At 42.3% G+C, this 24,026-nt stretch overlaps 1 protein-coding gene across 1 annotated transcript in view; it reads right to left on the bottom strand.

Moving 5' to 3' along the window:
* Positions 1 to 24,026, bottom strand: part of RBMS3 (RNA binding motif, single stranded interacting protein 3) — a gene marked incomplete at its 5' end in the record, with an annotated part of 435,264 nt that overhangs the window by 165,754 nt on the left and 245,484 nt on the right. The window contains one exon of the mRNA XM_015418391.1: positions 21,134 to 21,213. Within this exon, the coding sequence (XP_015273877.1) occupies positions 21,134 to 21,213 (80 nt within the window). The remainder of the gene's footprint in view (positions 1 to 21,133; positions 21,214 to 24,026) is intronic.

The following is a 24,026-nucleotide window of genomic DNA, read 5'->3' as shown; positions in this document are numbered from 1 at the left end:
ATCACAAAGGAATACAGGAAACAAAGCAGAAGTAGCTACAGCAAAACAGCTTGACACACAAGTTTTGAAACGGGAGATATGAGAAAAAGAAAGAAAATATTGTTGTACTGTTTGGATTCACCTTTTTAAATGACATGGTTTTGTGATCATTTGGAATGGAGCCTAACCAAAAGCAGGTTGGAAGAGCAAGGTGAGTATTCAGATAAAATTATTATATTAGTAAGTTAAAATAGAAACATTTTAACTCAAAGCTGAGCTGTATGGCCCCTTCAACATTTCTTAAATTTTCAGCATTAAATGAAGATTACCTGCATATTCATGCAACCTCAGGTAATACAAAGGAGAAGTAAAAGAGTATCAGTTACAATACTGATAAAAGGATAAATGCTATTTCAAGGCGTATATGCACTGGAAATACCTAACTGGAAATAGATGAAGGGAACTTTGACTCTCAACAGCTCATGCCCCGAAAATCTTAATCTCGTTGGTCTCTAAAGTGCTATTAGACTGGAAATGTCTCCCTGACCTAATTCATAGAATGTCCCAACACAGTTGTATGCCTTCAGCACCAGCCAATATCCCAAACATATTCTTAAGGCAAAGACAGCCATTTGTTTTTTCACACAGGGAAGACATTTTTGTTGGAGATATGAAAATGAAACCACTTTTTCTAGATTTTGGCTTGGAGTCAGCAGTTTATTGAGTACCAAAATGTAAAGATCAGCAGCACTGCACACACGTACCACAGGCAAATTACCTGTTCACACGTAGTTATGCCTGGCTAGTAATCATGAGGTCATTCCAGCCATTGCTTTATTTACATGAAAGGGGAAGAGTGAGTTGGAAGGGGGTGGGTAGTATCTAGCAAGGTCAAGGACTCCCTATTCACATTTTTGTCTTTCTTAAGTGATCATGCAATCAAGAACTAAATGCATTCTGGTGGTGAAACACAGTGACCTTTCAGTAACTCAAATGAAAAGGGATTGGATATGGGTCACTATGTCTTCCATCAAAAAGCTTAATCACCATTTCAGAAAAATGCAGGTAAATGTAAATGGTTTTTTCCATTGCATGTAGACATGCAGCAACAGGTAACTGATATTTCACATGCATGGAGTTTAGCAGATATGCATTACAATGACCCACTTACTGAAAGTCATACAGTTACTTCAGTGGAACTAAATTTGAGTCCAGGAGACCAACAAAAATTTTCCGGGGTATAAGCTTTCAAGAGTCAAAGCTTGCTTTATCAGATACCAGTATATCAGTGCGTATCCAACCATAACTAGGGCTGAGCCAGCTATTCACAAATACAGATATTCAGTGTGACGCTAAGGCTGCGATCATATGCACAATTAGACCTGACATAGGTGCGAATGCTGGGTGGATTTAAAGGGCGCGATCAGACAACATCTGGGAAGCACCCCGCAGCTGTCGGCAACCTGTTGTGCTCCATGGCAGAAACAGAGTTAAAAGACACTGCGGAAAACCCAATAGTAAACAGGTTGCGATGGGCTATGGACGGACTTTCCCCCACCTGATTGCTCCAGTGCGCTCTCATGGCGTTGGGATGGTCTGATCAGGCCATCCTGACTCCGTGCCATTGTGTTTTTCCCCCCTTCGCTGTATGCACATCAACAGAAACTCCATAGGGAGCCCTCGGTGCAGAGGTGCGATTCATCAATCCCTCATTTAAGCACATGGGGGGGAAACGGCGCACAGAAAAAGACTCACCCGCAATTGCATCTGATCACATACTGACGGACTGTGCCTGCAGCTTCAAAGGGAGGTGTGATCGTGCAACTGCAAGTCAAATTCCTCCAAAAGAAATAACATCACTTCCCCCCCCCCCATTTTTTCTGGCACATGTGACCACAACCTAACACTTTTGAGGAGAGAGGAAAGGCCATTTGCAGCCATTGTGTTTTGCTCATGGTCACTGAAACACCACTTTATTCTTATCCTTTGCTATATGTTTCCAACCAATCACAGTGGGAACATGACCTGCTCATGGTTTCATTATAGTATTAATGTGGTTGTTCCAGCAAGAAAAAATGTATTCTCTTTCCCCCCACAACTTTATTGTGCTCTTTCAACAAATACAATTACCCAAAGGCATTTGGGATGGATTCTAAAAATAAGCACCTGCTGTAGTCAAAACTCAGTCCAATGTTTTCTTGAATTACAGCAAATATTTCAGAAATGAAGTGGTGGCATGTCCTAGCTGAGCTCCCAGCTATGCATGTGCTGAAGCTGCCCAGAAGCAGAGCATGTTATTATTAAAATCTAGCCCCCGCCACACGGCAGGGAAAACACGAGGCGAAGCGCGGCTTTTAAAAGCCGCGCCAAAAAAGAAACGCCGCGGCGGGATCCCATGGATCCCCTGAGCCGCAGCACTTCGCTCCCCGGCACGATCAGATGCCGGGGAGGAAGAGGCGAGTGGGAGGGGGAGGCTGCCGAACTGCGCATGCTCGAGCATGCGCAGTTCAGCCGGGGGCCGGGATGTGCTGGCACAAGACGCGCCGGCCGATCCCACGGCCGTCTTGAGGCGCTTCAATCAGAAGAACCACCCCAGGTAGGTGGTTCTTTTTGGTGCGGGTTTTCGGCCGGGAGGGACGGATCGGGGACGGGCAGGCAACGATTCCCAGATGTTGCCGTGGGATCGCGCCCGTTTGATCTGCCCCCGTTCTGTCTCGCTGCCGGACCAAAAACCCTCGTATGAACAGGGCCCGAATATTCTCAGCAATGTCTGACTCTTGTGAGCTCTTAGATGATCATACTACACTGGTGAAAATTTAGTGTTGGGAAGGGTATATTGGAATCATTTATTACTAGATGTTAGTGTTCTTATCTCACACTCTTGATGGCTCTCAGATGGATTTCTAGCATAAAGTAGTGGGATATTACAGATATATTACAGATATCAGGTAGTAATTAGTAAACATCAAAAGTTCTGCAGACACCAAAACAATCAGATGAACAAGTATAATTGAAAGAGGCAAGTTTTTATTTACTTCTTCAAATCCTCTGCACCAACATTTAAGAGGCTGACACAACAAAAGCCTTAGTTTGGCATGGAAATAATTCTAAAGCAAGAAAAATACATTATACTAGACCAGGTAAATTGTGCATACAATCTATGGGATCTTTTCTCGTAGCTCAGTGATAGAATACTGAATTTGTACACATGGGGTCGCAAAGAGTCGGACTCGACTGTGTGACTGAACAACAACACAGAAGTGTTCGAGCACAGTCCATGGCCTCTACAATTAAATGAGAACAAGTAGCTGAGTCTGGAATTATCTTTTCTCCTTAAGGGCTGCTGTTAAGCAAAACTGACAAAACAGAAGATGTACCACTGGTTTGATCTGGGATTTATGTGTTCACTGCACTTGTATGCTGTAGTTAGGACTGAGTTAGACATGGTGCTGGCATATGATTATTGGTGCCTTATCACTCATAAAGAGGAGTATTTCCTCCCACATGTGATCTCTACAGAAACCCAATCACTATTTATAAAGATACATCTCAAATGACAAAGCCATAAAATGGCTAAATAGTTGATAAATATGATTCAACTGATTCCTGAATAAACAGTATCTCTAAATTCCTAGACATCATAAATGACTGTGCACTGGAATAGTTGGTCACAGAGAAAACCAGAGAGGTAGTGATCTTGGACTTGTTTCCGAGTGTGTCTCAAGACCTGGTGAGAGATGTAGAGGTGTTTACACCAACTGGGAACAGTGACCACAATGCTATAAAGTTCAGCATTCAGATCAATGGAAAGTTGCCCTAAAGTCCAAAACTGTAACATTTGATTTCAAAAAAGGGAACTTTACAAAAATGAGGGGAATAGTAAAAAGGAAGCTGAAGGGGAAACACAAGAGAGTCAAATCCCTAGAGGGTGTTTGGAAGCTATTTAAAACCACACTACTTGAAACCCAAATAAAATGAATTTCCCCAGGTTAGGAAAGGCACTGCCAAGTCAAAAAGAAGGCCTGCAGGGTTAACAACACAAGTCAGGGAAGCTATAAAAAGTAAAGAGGCTTCCTTTTAAAAGTGGAAGGTCTGCATCGATGAATTGAACGAGAGGGACCACGGATTTAGGTGGGTAGCCGTGTTGGTTTGAAGCCATAGAACAAAGTTTCAGTCCAGTGGCACCTTTAAGACCAACGAAGTTTAATTCTGGTATCTGAAGAAGTGTGCCTGCACATGAAAGCTTATTTCCAGAATTAAACTTTATTGGTCTTAAAGGTACCACTGGACTCAAACTTTGTTCTAAGAGGGGCCACAGGCTCTGTCAAAAAAAATGTAAGTCAATAATTAGGCATGCAAAAAGAGATTTTGAGAAGCGTGAGGTATTGCCGTTTTATTGTTTTAATTATTAACATTAATACATGTCTCTTTTGGACTGTATTTATAAACTGTTGTTAACCATCCTGAGCCCCACATGGGGGGAGGATGGTCTATTAATGAAATAAACAAACAAACAGTAAACATCTTACAAATATATCCAGAGCAGGAAACCAGCTAGAGAAGCAGTGGGGTTGACAAAGGGATAAAAAATGATTGCTAAAGGAAGATGGAGTGATAGCAGAGAAGTTCAATGTCTTTTTTGCTTCTGTGTTCATTGCAGAAGTCTGGGGCACGTACCCATGCCACAGCCACAGTTTTCAGGAAGGGAGTCTGAAGAACTGAACCACATTGCAGGGACTAGAGATGAAGTTCTAGACCTACTGGGAAAATTAAAAACTGATAAGTCTTCAGGTCCTGATGGCATACACCCAAGAGTTCTTAAGGAATACAGATGTGAGATAGTTGACCTACTAACCCATATATGTAACCTATCACTAAATTCAGCTGGTATACCAGAAGACTGGAGAGTAGCAAACATGACACTGAATTTTAAAAGGGATCTGGAGGGGAACCAGGAAATTACAGGCCAGTCTTTTCCCTGGCAATTTAGTAGAAACTCTAATCAAAGATAGCAATTGTAGGTATATAGAGGAACAAAACCTGCTGAGTGAAAATCAGCATGGCTACTGCAACTTCACCAACCTTTTGGAATTCTTTTAGAAAGTGAACAAGTGTGTAGACAACAATGACCTGGTAGACATTATATACCTGGACTTTCAAAAGGCTTTTGACAGAGTACCTCACCAAAGACTCCTAAGTAAACTTAGCAACCATGGGATAAGAGGATGGGTTCTCTTATGAACTAAAAATTGGTAAATGACAGGAAGCAAAGAGTAGGAATGGACAGTTCACACAATGGAGGGAAGTAAGGAAGTGTAGTGGTTAAGTGTGCAGACTTTAATCTGGGAGAACCAGGTTTGATTTCCCTACTCCTCCACTTGCAGCTGCTGGATGACCTTGGGCAAGCCATAGTTCTGACAAGAGCTGTCCTTGAAAGGGCAGTTCTCGAAAGAGCTCTGTCAGCCCCACCTACCTCACAGGGTGTCTGTTGTGGGGAGGGGAAGGAAAAGGAGTTTGTAAGCCACTCTGATCTGAGTGAAGGGTGGGGTATAAATCCAATCTCTTCTCTTCTTCTTCACTGGGGTCCCACAAGGATTGGTATTTGGGCCAGTACTATTTAGATTGTTCATCAGTGATCTGGAACTAGGAATGAGTAGTGTAGTGGCCAAGTTTGCAGATGACACAAAATTATTCAGGATGGTGAAAACCAAGCCAGACTGTGAAGAGCTCAAGAGGACCTCCACAAACGGGGTGAGTGGGTGACAATGTGGCAAATGAAGTTCAATGTTGGTAAGTGTATGGTGATGCACACTGGGACAAAAATCCCAAATTCAATTAGAGGCTAATGGGGTCTGAACTTGCTGAGAATGAAAGGGGAAAAGATCTTGTGGTCATAGTGAATAGCTCAATGGAAGTGTCTACCTAGTGTGCTGCAGCAGTGATAAAGGCAAACTCTATGTTAGGGATTATGCCGAAAGGGATTGAGATTAAAACAGCCAATATTGTAATTCTGTATAAATCTACGGTGTGGCCTCATTTGGAATACTGTGTACAGTTCTGGTCACGGTATCTCAAAAAGGACATTGAAGACCTGGAAAAAGTACAGAGGAGGACAAACAAGATGATTAGGGGGTTGCAGCGCCTTCCCTATGAGGAAAGGCTGAAGAGTCTGGGATGTTTCAGTTTAGAAAAGAGGGACTAAGGAGGGACATGACAGAAGTTTATAAAATTATGCATGGGTGGAGGGAGTTGACAAAAATACATTTTTCTCCCTCTCCCAAAAGGCTATGTCTCAAGGGCATCCAATGAAGCTGATGTGCAGTAGGTCTAGGATGGACAAAAGGAAACACTACTTGACACAGAGACTGATTAAAATGTGGGATTTACTGTCAGAGGATGTAGTGATGCCCATAGGAATAAACAGCTTTAAAAGGGGATTAAACAGATTCATGGAGGATAAGTCTATCAATGGCTACTAGCCATGGTGACTGAGGGGGAACCTCCATATTCAGAGGCACTGAAACCCAGAGCCAGGAGGCAACACCAGGGGAAGGCCTCAGCCTCTATGCACTATTGTTGGTTGTCTAGAGGAACAGGTTGGCCACTGTGTGAGACAGGATGGACTACTGGTCTGATCCAGCAGGGCCCTTCTTACGTTCTTCTATTCTAAATAGTGCCAATTGCAGAAAAAAGTAAAACTGTTTTTGCTATGGTATGACACTGAAAGCAGACTCTGATATGGAAGCTGCTGAAAGAGGGAATGTCTTAAACATTCTTTTAAAAAATTAATAATTATTCAAATATATTCAAAATTATCACTCAAATTTATCCAAAGCAAAGGTTTTGTTTTAATCAAGTGAGGAAAGGTTATAACTTAAACCAAATCCTAATGAGAAGACCAAAGCTGGAGATGGGGGAGAATTATCCAAAGGAGAGGATGACTCAATGTGATGTAGTTGATTTACAGTGTCAGGGGACACGCTCCACGACCCATTACGAGAGCTTTGAAAAGAAAATGTAAGTCATATTTGAACTTCAAAGATCCTGCAATCTGGGAAATATCATCCCGTTTCTGATGGTAAATATTTTATGACCTAAGCTCTATTAACTCCTCAGTGTTTTAAACGCCAAAATGTTTTTAAATGACTTGAAAAGCCTGGGGAGAGTGCAGACGGGGGTGGGGGGGAGAGAAAGGAGAAAATAGGAGATGACAGCAGAAGCGACACTCTAAATGAAATAATTCTCTTCAATACCAAATGTTCCGAGACAACCTTAAGTGCTATACACTATAGCAACCTCTGACACTATTCCATCTTTCCTTTCATGAATGACATAGGTAATTAGTAGAGAAAATTAAAGGCAGTTTTCATCCAGGTGGTTTCAAGCTAGGGCCATAGTCTGGCTGAAACTCTTGGAATAATGTCAGTACATTCTGGTCACCAGCAGTAGTGATCCTAATGGTAAAGCAGTTTGGTGTAGTGGTTAGGAGTGCGGGCTCTAATCTGGGAGAAACGGGTTTGATTTCCCACTCTTCCACACACAGCCGCGGGTGTGACCTTGGGTCAATTACAAGTTCTTTCAGAGCTCTTCTCTCAAGAGCAGTCCTTGAAAGAGCTCTCTCAGATTGTAAGCCATTCTGAGACTCCTTCGAGTAGTGAAGGGGGGGTATAAAGCCAATCTTTTCTTCTCTTCTTCCTCCCACTTTCAGCAGCATCCATTCCCAACCCATACTGAAAGCCATGTTACATGAGGCTGGAATACCACAGCTGGAATGCCTGATGTGGAATTTAGTCCTGGAACGGTTGATTGTACCACTTCCCCACCTAAAACTGCCCCATTGACACTTTAAGCTACTTTTAGCTCTAGTAAGGGGGGGGGGGGAAATACCCATCTTGTGCCTCTCTTTACCCTGACTGAGATTTAATGGCGCCCAGGAAGGACATTTGGGATTAGGGGAATTGCACAGGGATAGAGTTAATTTCCCCCTGTCCAGCATTGTTGCCCTGGTTTGTATCTAGCTCCCTAGTGGCTGCTTTTTAAGAGCTCAATTACACACTAGCATTTATAATCCAATAAATTCAGTGCCTTGTCATATGGCTTGGTCCTAAGTGACAGAGTGAAGTCATATAATATATGCAGACTGAATTTTCTCTTTGTTGTAATGCACTTGTTAACCTCACTATTTATAAAGAAACTAAGGGTTTAAAAACAAAAATAGATACTGTAACTATTACAGTTCTGTGCTGCAAATTTAATATTTGAATCTATTCATGGAATTCTAGGCCAAATATCTAAAAACAAACGATGTCTACATCTGGAAAATACTATGGATTCTCTAAAACATCACATGTTTCTTGACACAAAATAATTTTCCTCATAAAACTCACAAAGCTTCCGCTGATGACATACATGTTTCTTCTCCACTTCAATGATGATCATGCAATTGCTTTATGTATATCATTTGCCAGAATGTATCAGTCTGATTCAGAGTAAAATATGCATTCAAGTGCATGTGTGGTGCTTCAGTCTAGCTCACTTTCCCATTTCACTACAATACTGGGCATGGCACACAATAAAGACCCATGTGTGAAGTTGTCCTTGACTGTGCAGGTCACTTGTATGGATCCAACCTACCTCCAGCCTAAGAAGCCATATGTTGGGGAAAGGGCCACTTAAGTTGGAAGAAGAGCTAGATTTGAGTCCAGAAGCACCTTAGAGACCAACAAGATTTCCAGAGTCTGAGCTTTCGAGAGTCAAAGCTCCCTTCATCAGAAGCCATCATAGTTATCCTCTGAAACTGTTGGAAGAGAGCACCTTCAGGAGGAGGAATGTTTTAAACCAGGGGTGTCAAACATGAGGCCCGGGGGCCGGATCAGGTTCCCAGAGGGTTTCTATCAGGCCCACAGTGGAACTGGCTGTCTTCTGCTTCTTCATCCAGTTCTGCTGCTGCTGCATAATCGTAGGTTTGCAGCTTACAGATACACACCTGAACAGCATACTCAAAATTGCAACAGCACAGACACTTTGATGCAATAATTAAGAGCAGGAATTGTCAGTTATCGGACACTGTTAAATAAGCAGAATATTGCAAGAGTGTTAATGTTTTAAGCATGTTTTTAAGTTTAAAAAAACCCTTTGTGTTTGTGTCCTTTATAAAGTTTATATCACCCCTTCTGGGTATTACATTTTATGACACACATGGCCCGGCCCAACAAGGTCTCATTTATGTCAGATCCGGCCCTCATAACAAATGAGTTTGACACTCCTGCTTTAAACATTGCTCAGTTAAGTTGTAGAATAGGGGTAGGATCAACAACACTGTGTGCACATTGAAACTCGTGTGCATACATGGAAACGCTAGACTTGATTTCAAGATTCTTCGGAACTTGCACTGAAATTAAAAAAAGCAACCCACCACTGTAAAAAAAACCACCACCAAAAATAACCACACTAAAAATACTATAAATGTACATGAGATACAAAATGGGCTGATCTGATCTGGAAAGAACAACATGGTACATGTGCTGTGCAGCCCATGAATTTTATAAGACGGATACCTCCAGGCAATAGGGAGATATAAAAGCTCCTTGGGGATATGGACTTTGTTTCCTCTTCAGTTTTGCTTCTGGAATACTATGATGCATAATGGATATAGGCTGAAATATTAAATACATTGGAGTACAGAAGATACTGCCTCTGTGACAGGGATTAAACTAGATAGCCTTCACATCAATTCCACTAGCTGAATGCATTAATATAGAACAGTGGAGGGGTGGGGGCCAATAATTTCCTCTATGGAAAAATGCAACAAAAGTCTTTTAAAAAGATGATGATGATGATGATGATTGATGATGATAATAATAATAATAATAATCCCTAAAATAAAAATGCAACAAAAGTCTTTTAAAAAGATGATGATGATAATAATAATCCCTAAAATATTACTAGTGCACAACATTCTGGTAAATCTTCCAGTAGGATATTAAGTTTTACTTCATTTACACATTCTGAGGAACGATATTGCTCTTAAGTGTGTAATTTCACATTTTGAGACTATTTCTTAGGAGCCATAATTAAAGAAGTGGAAGGCATTAAGAGGCCTGAGAGAAATGCTCAAGCTAATGAAAGAATGTGAAGCAAAATTAAATGTCCAAAAATGGATGAAATTGATTTTCCATGTTAATAACAAAAGGGGGTTATTGAGGGCATGGCAGGATGCAGAAAGTGCAGAGCAGTTTCCTTGTCTCTGAGATGCAGGTGAAAATGCAGATACGGCCACAGGTGCTGCCATTATTATTAGCATTAAGATCAAAGAGAAGTGGTAGGGATATACTTTGCAGACTTCCATTTTAGCAAGGGCATTTTAGTACCAGGGTTTGGGATATGCTTAAAAATGACTTCTGCCACAAAAAGTGACATCTTTGTTTGCTACTGTGTCATGTAATGCTACAACTTCTGTTTCCAGTTTCTCATTAGGAAAGTGAGCAAATTCCAGAAGAACTAACGGCCTGGGAAAAGGGTCTATCAAAAGGGCAGCCAGTAAAATGTTCTCCTGAAGGGTAATGTTTTCAGTGTGTTCACTGGAAGGTTCATTTTAGGAAGTCAAAGAAGGAATTTGAAATAAGCAAGCTGTCTCTCAAACCAGGAAACCTGCTCCATTTGGTGCTTGTACCATTAAGAGCCTGCTAGGCATTCAGGTGAAAAGCGAGAGACAACTGTGTTTAACCTTCGACTGATTGGCAAACCTTTTTTAACAGCCAGACAACCGGTCAGTACTTCAGGTAATATCTAAACAGTGCAGTGTCTATACCTTTCTGTCTCATGCTCTCAGGTTTCAGGATTTCCAACTTAAATTCATAAAGAGGTCACAGCAATAACTAGAGCCCATTTTCTCTTTCATGCCAATTATGGTGGCACTGGGAGGATAATTTTCAAACTCTGATTGTGCCTTTCCAAATACACTGGGAGACTTGATTCACTTTGCCTCGCCATGCAGGAAGATCAGTAATTGCCTGGAGGTGAATAAAGCATAATGCTTCTATCTTTGCTGAGAGGCATAAATCCAGGTTTATTACAGAGATGTATAAATTGAGTAGAAGCTGTGAGGGGAAACTACATGAATATAAAGAAACTTCTACTTAACCTTTTCCCCCCTCATCTTGGAGTAAGTAAAGGACAAGCTAATCCCACCAGTAGGGAATGGAACAATTTATATTTTTCACTACTCCTAAAATATCATTTTTTGCTGTGTGAGCTCCTAAGAATTATAATAACCAATGTGGGTACAACTGTTGCAAAGATGTATTTTGGCGGTATCCCGCTTAGATAATTATACCCAAATGTGTACTCTATACAAATCCGTGAAATGGTGATCTTTCTGAATCAATCAGGTTTGGTGGTGGAAAGTGCCACTGAGTTGCACCCAACTTACGGCAACCCCATGCAGTTTTCAAGGCAAGTGATCAGCGGAGGCGATTTGCCATTGCCTACTCTGAATAGCAACCCTGGACTGCAGCCTCCCATCGAAGTACTAATCAGGGCCAACCTTGCTTAGCCGCTGAGATCTGATGAGATCAGGCTAGCCAGAGCCATCCAGGGCAGGGCCAATCATGTTTACAGATGCACAATTCTCCCTTACAAAGCCAGAGGGAACTCATTGGGTCGCTTTCCTTCTGATTCTCCACCCTGATATGCATATCAGCCAATGAAATCTTTCAACAGTGCTTTCCTCTTCATCAGTAAAGTACAGGGGGGAAGGAGGCTTCAACATGCTTACAACCAATGTTCCCTCTAAGCTGTGGAGTCTTGTGAGCAAATATTCTGCTTTGTGAGCTACCGGCATTAAAGTTATGAGCGAGCGATTTAGCTATTGCATAAATCAGTTTGCTCTGGAGCCCTCCTTACTGAGCTAAGACAAAAAGGTGTGAGCCAGAGGCTAAAAAACTGTGAGCTAGCTCACACCAACTCAGCTTAGAGGGAACACTGCTTACAACTCCCCCAAAACATTAAGTAGATGAAAAAACAAACAAGGTGGATGAACACAACCGTTTGTTAGTTTAGACCTACAACCTATCTTAAAGGTGGGTCACCAACTGCCCAGACCTTGTTCCTGAAATAGCGAATACCCCAGTTGTAGAGGAAATAATTGGTCTCCTTACTTGGGTAGGTTGTAGTTAAAATGTTATGGAACACTGAAGGCATACGTTGTAATACCACTTCCACTTATTATGGCTTTGTTACTGAAGCCCTTTTCCCTTATGTCACGGAGGCCAGGTTCATTATCTTACCAGTTTGGGCCAGCTATCTCACAGCTTTTCCTATGCTTGTTTAGTTTTCTGTGAAGATGGATTTCTGCTTCATAAGACAGCTCCTGTTGTACCAGAACAATTGCCCAACTATTACAAATAGTCTGATTGTGGCATAAAGACTAGACATGTGAGAACTTTGGAAATACAGACTTTGGTTTGACCACGTACATACATATTCCATATTCCAGCGAAGAAAAATATATGCATACATTTACAAGTTTAAATGTACCATATGACCCAAACTACAAAGTGCTTGCTAATTTTTATTCCTATGGCTTCCTAATGATTGAAAGCCAGTGTTTTGGCATTTTAAAAATACTCATCTTAAATTCTTATACACGCATGCACTTCTCTTTCTGAACTGCTTTGCCAGTTGACCATTAAACATACCATCAGGGAGCTCAGTGAGAGTAAATTAATAGGCTACACTGATATATCTGCAACCTTTTCCTTGAAAGAAAGCTTCGAAGTATTTCTTTCCCTTAGAAAGTAGAGAGGGAAAAAACACAGGACGTCTGATCTACTTATGTAAGTTTCTGTTCCTTTGTGATAGATCAAGATGGGTAGCTGAGTTTGTCTGTAGCAGTAGAAAAGAGCAAGAGTCCAGTAGCACCTTAAAGACTAACAAAATTTGTGGCAGGGAATGAGCTTTTGTGAGTCACTGCTCACTTCTTCAGATACCTTTGTGACACCTACAGCATCAGCTATTCATTTGAGCTGTGTTGTGGCCTTTGACCAGTTCTTCAGCCCTCTGGGAACCAAGTGCCTCAGACTACTGCTTTTGAAAGCGGCAAAGGGGTACATGTATAGCATCAAAACTTGAAATACAATAACAGGTAATAATTGCTAACCAGTAAGCTGAAAGAGAATAATCCCCTGATTAATGTAAGTTATAAGAGACATGGAAACAAATGGTCAAGAATAAGGCTGCTTTCACAGCACTTTCAATGGACTTCAGCAATCACTTGCAACTGGATTTTTCTGGGCTTTTCTTCAGACTTGTTGTTGTTGTTCAGTCGCACAGTCGAGTCCGACTCTTCGCGACCCCATGGACAAGATCTCACCAGGCCCTCCTGTTTTCCGCCATCCTCTGAAGTTTGCTCAATTTCATGTTCGTTGCATCGATGACACTGTCTAACCATCTCGTCCTTTGCCATCCCTGTCTTCTTTGACCTTCAATCTTTCCCAGCATCAGACTTGACTTACTCCTAATTTTCTTGGCAGTCAATCTACAAGCACTGGCCTGCTTATGGTTTTTATGCAAATCTGCCTTCCCTCTGTATTATCACAGTTGTAGAATTAGTTTATTTTCTTACGCATATGCCTTAAATAATCAGGATTTTCAAGGGAGGGTGCTGTCATCATTGGTGACATCACAACACCCCTCCTTTTATATCGATATTGTGACAGACCATTGTAATGATAGGTTTAACTGGTTTTAATTCCCAACTTTCATTTTTAAAATGTCTCTAGCTCTTTCTCTCATGGAAATATAAGGAAAAAAGCATATCTCCACAAGAGGGAAGGAACTAGAGACCTTTTAAAAAATGAAATATTTTGGTATTATTATTATTATTTGGTATTATTAAAAAATGAAACCACTCATAATCGGGGGGGGAGATAGATTGGTTGGACCATGACAACAGTCAAATCATCAAAAAATGGGATGGAAGTTAGTGAGAGCAGGTGGGATGAAGAAAACCAACAGAACAGAAAAGGCAACTTAAAATTGGCTTCTGGAAAAAGATTGGGGTACAAGTGGTCTCAAAAGAACTGGGGGAGGAAACCAAGGCAAAAAAAATTAAATGAAAACTGAAGGCACAAAAATGCTTGCAGAGAGAGGGAGAGGGGGGGAGAGGGAGAGAGAGAAGTCCAGCTCTGTTAAGGATTCTTGGCCTAAGGACAAGTTGAATCCCATGATCTATGGAAGCAAGGAAGCAAGGATCAGAGATTGTTCCCATGTTGCCTTTTGTACCACAGCTCTTTCAGACATCTGGAAAGTTTATTTCCAGGGTTATGGGAATCATGTGGATTAACTGCCACATTTCACAAGAGGCTGCAGAGGGGTGGGGGAAGGAAGCAATATTATTCCTTTCCTCCTTTTTTGTCTGGGCAAGGGGAACATGGAAAAGCTCTGCAAACATCAACCCCTTCTACTGACAGATCACTGAATCCAACCCACTTCCAACCATATTTCCATCACTGGTCATTGCAGATAATACTTTACAAAATGATTTGTAGCTGTGTATGTGTGCATGCATGCACATGTTTATATATATGCGGACACACTAATACACACACACACACACACACACAAATAAAAACAGCACATCTCGCAGGACTGTGTAATGCTTTTATTCCCTATGGATATTTTGGCCTTGTTGAAAAGTGATGCTGACATTTATCAGGATAGGTAATTGGGTGGGATTTTCTGAATGGATAGCTCACGGGCTAGCATGATTGCACACCACTGTCCATTAAAAATGCTGCTGGCTTATAACTATGCTTAGTGGTAAACTGTTGCTATCACTGTTCTCCCCATAAATGCTGACTGGCTTGTTAATGCTTATCTTAGTTCCCCATTAAAATGCTGACCTGTTAGGAACCCAGCAGGATTTTAGCTTAGGCTTGCTCTTTCACTCGTTTTCCCCCAGAGATCTAGATTTACTGTTCAGGAATGGAGGAAGCATGTAGGGCAAAGGTATCTAAGTTTCCTTCAGTGTCTCCCAGCTTTCTAAAGGGTACTGCTACCTAAGTTAAAGTATGATGTCAAAGTGTTTTCTGAAGGATTATATCAACCACTGGAAGCTCTGTCTTCACATCACATGATGAATGTTAAATTTATTTCATACATCTTTAGACTGTATTTATATGAAGAAGAAGAAGAGGAGGAGGAGGAGAAGAGATTGGATTTATACCCCACCCTTCACTTGGAGTCTCAGAGCGGCTTACAAACTCCTTTCCCTTCCCCTCACCACAACAGACACCCTGTGAGGTGGGTGGGGCTGAGAGAACTCTGACACAAACTGCTCTTTCAGGAACAGCTGTGCCAGAGCTTGTGACTGACCCAAGGTCACATCAGCAGGTGCAAGTGGAGGAGTGGGGAATCAAACCCGGTTCTCCCAGATTAGAGTCCACGCACTTAAAAACTACACCAAACACATTTCTCAGTAAAATCTCATGTGCCATGCTTTTATTTGAGCACACAACCATTTGTCTAGGACAGTGGTTTCCAACCTTTTTGCTGTGGTAATCCACAAGTCAAAATTTACTTGGTACGGAAAGCCACCTAAAAAAACACAGCGTATGCAAATCAATAAAAATGCAAAAGACTGCAACCACTATGACAGGCTTCGCAACCCATAGGTTGGGGAATAGCTGGCCTAGGACAGTGACAGGAATTTTAGAAATGCATATGCACAGAAACTCTGAGTAAAGTATTACACATTGAATCTGTAGTCTCTGTTGTTGTTATTCAGTCGCACAGTCGAGTCCGACTCTTCGCGACCCCATGGACCAGATCATACCAGGCCTTCCTGTCTTCCGCTGTCCTCTGAAGTTGGCTCAATTTCATGTTCGTTGCATCTATGACACTATCTAACCATCTCATCCTTTGCCGTCCCCGTCTTCTTTGACCTTCAATCTTTCCCATCATCAGGGTCTTCTCCAGTGAGTGCTCCCTTCCCATTTGGTTGCCAAAGTATTTGAGCTTCAGTTTCATCATCTGGCCTTCCAGGGAACAGTCAGGGTTGATTTCTTTTAGGATTGACTGATTTGATCTTTTTGCAGTTCAAGGGACTTTCAAGAGTCTTCTCCAGCACCATAGTTCAAAAGAATCTATTCTTCGGCGCTCAGCCTTCCTTATAGTCCAACTCTCGCAGTCTCTGTAATCACATTCATTGCCTTGTAGAACTTGCAAAACAATGTACAGGCTTATGGTTAAACCCCATCAAGTGCCTGAATTTATGTCCATTTGATTAACACATGCTAAAGCATTTTACTACTGATTGACATGAGACAGTATGAGCAACTAAAAATATACTTTAGAGTCCCTTGCTATCCTCAGCATTTCCATCAGGTGTAGCTATGATATTAGATAGATTCATATTACAATCTACTATGTATAAAAAGGATGAAACACCCAACACAGAAGATCTGATTGTTTCCTTGTATTTAATATGGTACTACAAAATCCTGTTATTGATGTTTAGCTTTCCTTGACTAACATGGGAATTTAGTTCCATGCACATGTCAAGATACGCTCTCAGGGAAAATGCCCTTTCAAGCCGTACTCTATATTTTTCTGCACCAAAGTATCTGAGGGCCAAACTCAGAAATGTATGTGAACAGTCATAACGTTGATATGAATTTTTCAATAAGGAGACTTGACATCCTCATACATGTAATACAACTCTATGTATTCAACATACACATTTGTTAAAAAATGCCCAAAATTTGGATGTTATCACCATTGAAGAATTAATTGTAATCTCATTTTGTATCTGATATGCCCTCCCAATGGTGATTAAAATTTAGACATTGTGAGGTGAGGGATGTTGCAAGGTTACCTTTTGTATCAGCTGACCAAACTCCCTATAGTGTGATCCCACTCACTCCCCCCCCCCAATTAGACCCTTCCCTAGATTACAGTGGCATTCCCCCCCCCGGGAAATGCCATTCATATTGCCTTTAAATTTGATGGACAGGGGCTCAGTCCACTGAGCTGAACGAGAGGCCTCTGTCCACCGGGAACTCACCCAGGCAATCAAGGTCCCAAGCCATGCCTAGGAGGCTCCTCACATTCCCAGGCAGCACACTCTGGTCACCACACTTTAGCCTTCAGCCACACATATGGCTTCTACAGAAGTTGGTCAGTAACTATTCAGCAGGTTTTGTCAGTTCGGGAAATGACTGAATACTTCACTTCATGCAATCACGCACATAGCATAATGCTTACAGTAAGCAGCTTACTGGAAGCAGTAGTTTTCATTACTGATTGATGGCACGGCAGTGGTATACAGCTGCTGTTCACACCTGCATGACACCACACCTGTATGTCACTGCGTTTTGAATGTGGCTGTATAGCATTTGTTTTTGTTTTTACATTCCATCTCAGAGATATATTAAGAAAAACAAATTTTAAAATGTGGGAAGTAAGAGTGGCTACGGGATATGAGAAGAAAATGCTACAGCAAATCATATACAACCTACAGCACTCTAGCATGAAGGGCAGTGAATACATAGATAACAAGAAAGAACTCATGAGAATGGGAAATACGTTAAATAACCTTTACTAAGTTATGAGATTCCATAGGCTGAGTTAAATCTTTTTTTGACTTTATCCTCCTTCTCTCCCATTTTCTTTTCTCCTGTTATTGGGTTTGTATGATGAATATATATATTGACTGGGATGTAGGAGCAGATCAGTAACAAAGACCTATCACACACAATAGCCTGTAACTTTGTGCAAACTGTGAAGGAACATCAATGTATGAAAAGTTAGAGTCTTTCATCAACTGTTTTTAAAATAGCTACACGATATCATCATGGTCATTCATAGGGTCACTAAATGTAGGAAGCGACTTGATGGAACATAACACATACACATGGCATCATGGGAGAAAAACAAGTGCCTGAGCAAGTACTGCTTCGTACTGTCTTTCATTTCCTCAAACCAAAGCCCAGCGCAGCCCCATTCTAGAAGTAGGCAGAAACAACAGAGACAAAGAAATTATGCCCCCTCCCTTGGGCTATATGCCTGGATGGAAGACTGGAAAATCAAATTGAGGGTTGCATTGCAATTACAAATGCTTTCCACAACACACTTTTGCAGTCCTCTTGCTGCTTTTGTACACATTAGTATATCACTGGCTCATATGTGCTAAAAATATCAAAGGTCATTAAATAGGGTTGCCAAGTCGTTGCAGTCGCCGCAGCGGGGGACTCCCGGGCGGCGACTGGAGCGCACGCACGCTCCATAGAGAAAACCATAGAGTTTCCCCTCCGATGGTCGTGGCCCCACCCCCAGCATGCTTGGCATCCTAACGTCACTTCCTGGTGACATGCACGTCAAGGCGGGGTTCCCCCCGGGGCCCGATCCGCCCCCCGGGGGGGACTTGGCAGCCCTATCATTAAAGCTGCAACACAAACACTTTGAATGAAATCCTATATTGTGCTGTATGTTAGAGCTCAGAATATAAAACCATAGCAGATCCTTTTTTATGATAGTAGTGAAAAGTGTCATCAAGTCACTGTTGACTTGTGGCAACCTTTCATGGGGTTTTCAAGGCGAGAGATGGTCATAGGTGGTTTGCCATTGCCTACCTCTGCATCACAACCCTAGACTTCCTTTGTTTCCCACCTAAGTACTAACCAGGGTCCACCCTGCTTAGTTTCTGATGAGATTGGGCCAGTCTGGATCATCCAAGTCAGGGCTTTTTCCCTATAAAATCTCTAAATCACAAGATAACTACAATGTGACCATTTTGGGGTTTTTTCCTCATATAAACATATAAAAAAAGAAACAATTTCTGCATTTTGGATGCTTTGCAGTACAATCTTGTGCAGAGTTACTCCAGTCTAACAATGCTGATTTCTTTGGTCTTAAACTAGGAATGGGCACAAACAGGCAGACGAACTAAAGTTCGTCACACATTTTGGCTTGTTTGTGGTTTGTGAAGCAATGCTCACGAACGTAAGAACCGCCACGAACTTTCATGAATTTTGATGTAGTTTGTGGTGGTTTGTGAAGAGCAGAAAGCAGGGGTTTAAAAAGCACCAAGCAGGCCCGTAGCCACAGTGGTGCAAAAAGGGGTGGTGCCCCATCAATCAGCATTACATGTTGCTGTAAAATTGGTCACACCCCCTTTCACGTGTACATTTTCTTTGTAAAATAGGAAAGAGTTGAGGTACAAAGTGTGAAACCTGTCATAAATCTTCCAAGGGTGAATTCTCTATGCAATTGGCCAGAACAGAATTAGCAATTAGCAGGGCTGAAGAGTCCTGATTTTAAAAGCCTGCAGGGGTGTTGAGTGACACTGTTAGAAGTCTTAAGTTAGTGATTTACAGCGAAAAGAAGGTTTTGGGTTTTAGTAACTGGAAGAAGGCTCTCTGTAAACTATGCTTGGGAGGGAACTTTTATAAAGCTTACAGAGAGCAGGACTGTAGTCTATGCCACAGTGTATGCTATATATTATTGATCTGCTGTATGTTCTATCACGCTCTTACAGCATTGTTTTCATTTTTTGTAATTCCATTTTCTGCAGTGCTTGACACAGCATGTTTGATACTTTTTTGCATTTTTGTAATTTTTGTATGCCTAGTCCTATTGCATTTTATTAGACCTCATATGTTGTTTAATTACAATGTTCTGTACCATGAAATCCACTTTGGCTGAGTTCAGACTGACAGTTTGAAGCACAAGGGAGTCGTGGCAAAAAAAGACCTGGAACAACTTGTTCTGGGTAGTCCCGGTCACACTGCACCGACTGATGTGGGAGCATACCGGGGAGGAGGCGCAAGGGAGCGTTTGCACTGTTGGCCCACCCCTGGCAGAGGCGCAGCTGTAAGGTGCGGCTTTCTTTTTGGTAATCCGGAGATATGCGCTTCCAGGAAGCGGGATGAACGCACTCTCCAGGGTTTGCTACAACTTTCACCAAGTACTTTTTAAACTCGGGAGGGAAGCATTACAAGATGGGCTGAGTACGGCTGGGGAACGCCGGACAGCTGTGCCTGTGTGAACGGTCCCTTTAATCCATTCGAGAAACGTTTCTGAAACGTGCCTATATCAGGCCAAACTGCCAGTCTGTACTCAGCCTTTGAGTCTCAAGTAGAAAATTGGTAAATAACTAATAAAGTAAAAGTAATAAAATAAATAGTGGGGTGACCACCAACATACTCATTTACCCCTCCCCCCAATAACATTTTTCTGGCTACAGGCCTGGCTCTAAATCTGGAGCTGACTGCCCAAGAAAGCCCCTTTAAACAGCTGAGCCATGGGAGCAGTTTGCTCCATGTGGCTCAGCTGCTTAAAGGGGCTTTTTTGCAGCACTGGTGGTCCAAGAAAGCCTCTTTAAACCTGAGCAGTGCCGAGCAGGCTGTCCCATGGCTCAGCTGTTTAGACAGGAAACAGCTGAGCTGCAGGAGCAGGCTGCCACCACTGCTCAGCTGTTTCAGAAACAAACCTCACGAACCCAGGTCAGTTCGTATGCGAACTGACTGGGTTTATGGGGTTTGTGGTTTGGTTTGTGGATTACCCATGAACCAAACCACATTTTTGTGGTTTGTGCCAATCCCTAACTCTATATAAGAGCTAAACTGTTAATCCACAAAATTAATGAAAAACAAAGGAAGGACTTTAAAAAAGATTTCTTGAATTTCAGCAACTACATTAACACTATTTCATCAAGCTGATTAATAAATGTATACAAGCCTAGGTGGAAAAAACACTATATTTTATAAAACTTTTTGTATAGCACAAAAATTCACTGGACTAACTTGGCCAAAATATAAATAACTAGGAACAATTCAAACAGTCAGTTACTACTACACTCATACTACTACTATACTTATACAACTACTACACAGTTCAGATAGTCAGTTAAGCATAGTGTGTAAAAATTAGTTAAGTCTAACAAAATGGAAGAGCCTTGAGAAAAATATTAAACCCAAATTGATGGTGTCTAACTTTCTAATAAACTACTGAAATGTCATATTAAATAAACAATGACTGCCAACTCTAGTGTAGATATACAAAACATCCCCCAAACCTTAGAAGTCCCAGAGTTCCTGTACTCCATCAATTTGTTTGAGCTTTAATCAGATAAACAATGAAGAGATACACTTACCTGGCACACCAGGTGGTGTTTTCAGGTACTTTCCATTAAAATGCTGTATAACTACTTCACATTTTTCAGTAGATTCCATCCTGGGGGTGGGGGGAGAAAAAAACATTCAAAGAAAATGATTACCATTGAATATCTATCCATTTACAGTTTATCAAGAAAGAGCTTCCTGATGGGGAGAAAACGTTCACAAACTGTTCTTGCTGAACCATATAATCAAAAAAGCATGTGGGGTGTTTTATTACCATGTTGCTTTAACTGACAATAAATAGTGTTGCATTTCTATAGCCATAGTGCCATACTGTTTAATTATCAAACCACTTACTACATTACACATTACTGTGTGCTAACAATCCCACAGCTCTACTACCTCACATCTACTCTGCCCATGACCCCAAGAATGATCTTTGGGGGGGGGGCAGAAAAGGCTACAGGAATAAAGACGAATGCAGGAAAACTTCCATACACAGATGGTTGGTCTCTGTTTTTCATTGACTTTCTGCCCCTCCAAGTTACTTTCTGAGGCTGCGGTCACACGGAGCATTAGCCACACTACTGAGACGGATGATAGGTGGATTTTCCAGGCGCGATCACACCACAACATCTGGGAAGTGTAGAGCTTCCATGGCGAACCCGAAGCTTCCCGCCAAAGATGCGGAGTTAAAACCTAGTACCTCTGAGGTACTAGTTTCCGGAAACCGCGGGGCAAGGGCTGGCGTCTGATCGCGTTTCCAATGGTAGTCCGTGGCATCCAGTACCCGCCCATGTCCCGTCGCAAACAGTCCCCCCCCCAAGTCTCCACAGGATGTGCACAAACACCCAATGGTCCATGCGCACGAAGAGGAAAGCGAAAGTTCTGTTGCTCCGCAGAATCGTGCATGCCGTTGGTGAGATCGTGCCGCTTCTTTGCCACGCTGCAGGATCATCGTGTGATCGTCACCTTGCCCCTACCCATGGGACCTCGACGGGACCTGTGATTGGGCGGCCGCACGTTATTTTGCTCCGGGCCAAACTGCCACGCTTCCCTCCCCCCCGCATTTTACGGCCCGTGTGACCAGGGCCTAACTTAACTTTCTGCTAGAAGATGTAGCAGTATTTCCCGGAGAATCTGCCATTAAAAGGACAGAGTACAAGGTTTTTGTCTTGCAACCTGTTCCAAACTTTTAATTTTTTTCTGTCCATAGAACTGTCTGCCACTTGGATGTTTAGTTCTTATCACAATGGCTCTCTAGTGAGGATACTGAAATAACCAAAATCTCTTTTTCTGCTTAAATCTGATCTTCTTTTCAAAAGGAACTAATAGCTGTAGAATACAGCTTAGCTTGGAAGAAGAGGTATACCAGCACATCCTCCTGGAGTGCAAAGATACTCTCTAAGCACAGGGTGGTACAAAGTTTGCATTTTACTGCAGAAGTTTCAGACACAGTTTGGAAATCTTGACAAGGGGATAATTAACAGTATCAAATTTTATGTTACTTTAATGTTTCAGGCAGAAACATTAAAGAGTCCCTCGTGGCTTGTAATCACTGCCGTCTTTTGCAGTCCTATTTTTATTTTTTTTTAAATCCTGCTACCAACATGTAGGATGGGCCATTTATATGAACACAAAAGAATGGAGCTGAGATTGTGCACTTTAGCTTCATTCAGATTTAACTAAGCGTATGTCGGCAGCGATTCTTTAGAGACTCCTGACTCTGAAAGAATAAATGCAATGAAAGTCTGTTTTCTGTAGCTGCAGGCGTGGAGTGTCAAACCATGTTATGCTGCACCACGCAACAGTGACAATTTCATTTTAATACATGGAAGCAAATTGTAACAACCCAAAGTATTCCCAGACAAGAATGCAATGCAGGGGCTGCCAATTTAAAGAGCTTCTTCTGTACACTTCATGAATTTTATGTGGGAAGAGAATAAAAAGTGAAACCCACAGTGCCCTGGATTGACAAAAGGAGGGCCCTCACTTGAAAGAAGGGCTCCAGTTTTGTCTTGGGTTTCACAATTAACAACTCTCAAATGCTAGAACTAGCTTTCTGTAATCCGGCACACAAGTCACTTTAAACAGACACTAGCATTATCACCTCCATCTGAAAATGAAACATAATAGGCAAAGCAGTTCATCCCATGTTCTTTTCAGATGCACTTCTGAATAACTATCCGGCCCCACAGGAGGCAGCCAACGGCATGCCTCCTGGGGGCCGCTTTTGCCTCCTCGTGAGGAGGAATGGAGGAAGGGCTGCGGTGCAGCCTCAGCTCCTAAAGGGGGAGCGGAGCCAGCGCAGTTCTTTAAGGCTGGCTCCGCTCTACCCCTGGCAGTTGCTCGGAGAGAAAGGAGCACAAGGCAGTTAGGGAGCCTTCTTAGGCTTGGGGCCTGGGCGGTGGATCTCACCAGCGTCGGGACGAGCACAGCAACGTGGACGACAGCCTGAAGAGGCTCTCGGCGGCTGCAGCTTATTGGCGGCACTGGCGTTGGCATTTGCTGAGGGAACACACTGGGGACGCTGATGGCTGTGGCGCGCTCTGCACCGGTGGCAGAGGCTGGCTGGGCTGCTTGGGGCAGTTCCAGCCACTTTTAGTAAAAGAAAAAGAAGAAAGAAAAGGAAAGGAAAGGAAAGGAAAGGGGGGAAAAAGCAGGAAGGAATGTTTCTGTGGTGTGGGGTGAATTGGGAGGTCCTGTGGGTGTAGGGGCAGTTGGTGAGGCTGCCTTGGGCCCCAGTTTTTCCCTTCTATTATACCCTCCCCCGCTGGTAGCTCCTACAGTGGCCTGTGTGGTGGCTCAATAGCCATAAGGTCCAATTGCCAGCTTAGCCCACCCACCCCCTAGCCATTCCACTCTCAGTTGAACAAATTACCCTGGTACTTTGGCAGGCTAGTCCCCCTGGTGTTGTAATATGTCCAG

Source organism: Gekko japonicus, unplaced genomic scaffold, assembly GCF_001447785.1.
Source record: "Gekko japonicus isolate JY-2015 unplaced genomic scaffold, Gekko_japonicus_V1.1 scaffold106, whole genome shotgun sequence".
Lineage (NCBI taxonomy): Eukaryota > Metazoa > Chordata > Lepidosauria > Squamata > Gekkonidae > Gekko > Gekko japonicus.
Note: the sequence above shows the minus strand (reverse complement) of the source record. Positions and strands in the feature narration are given on the sequence as shown.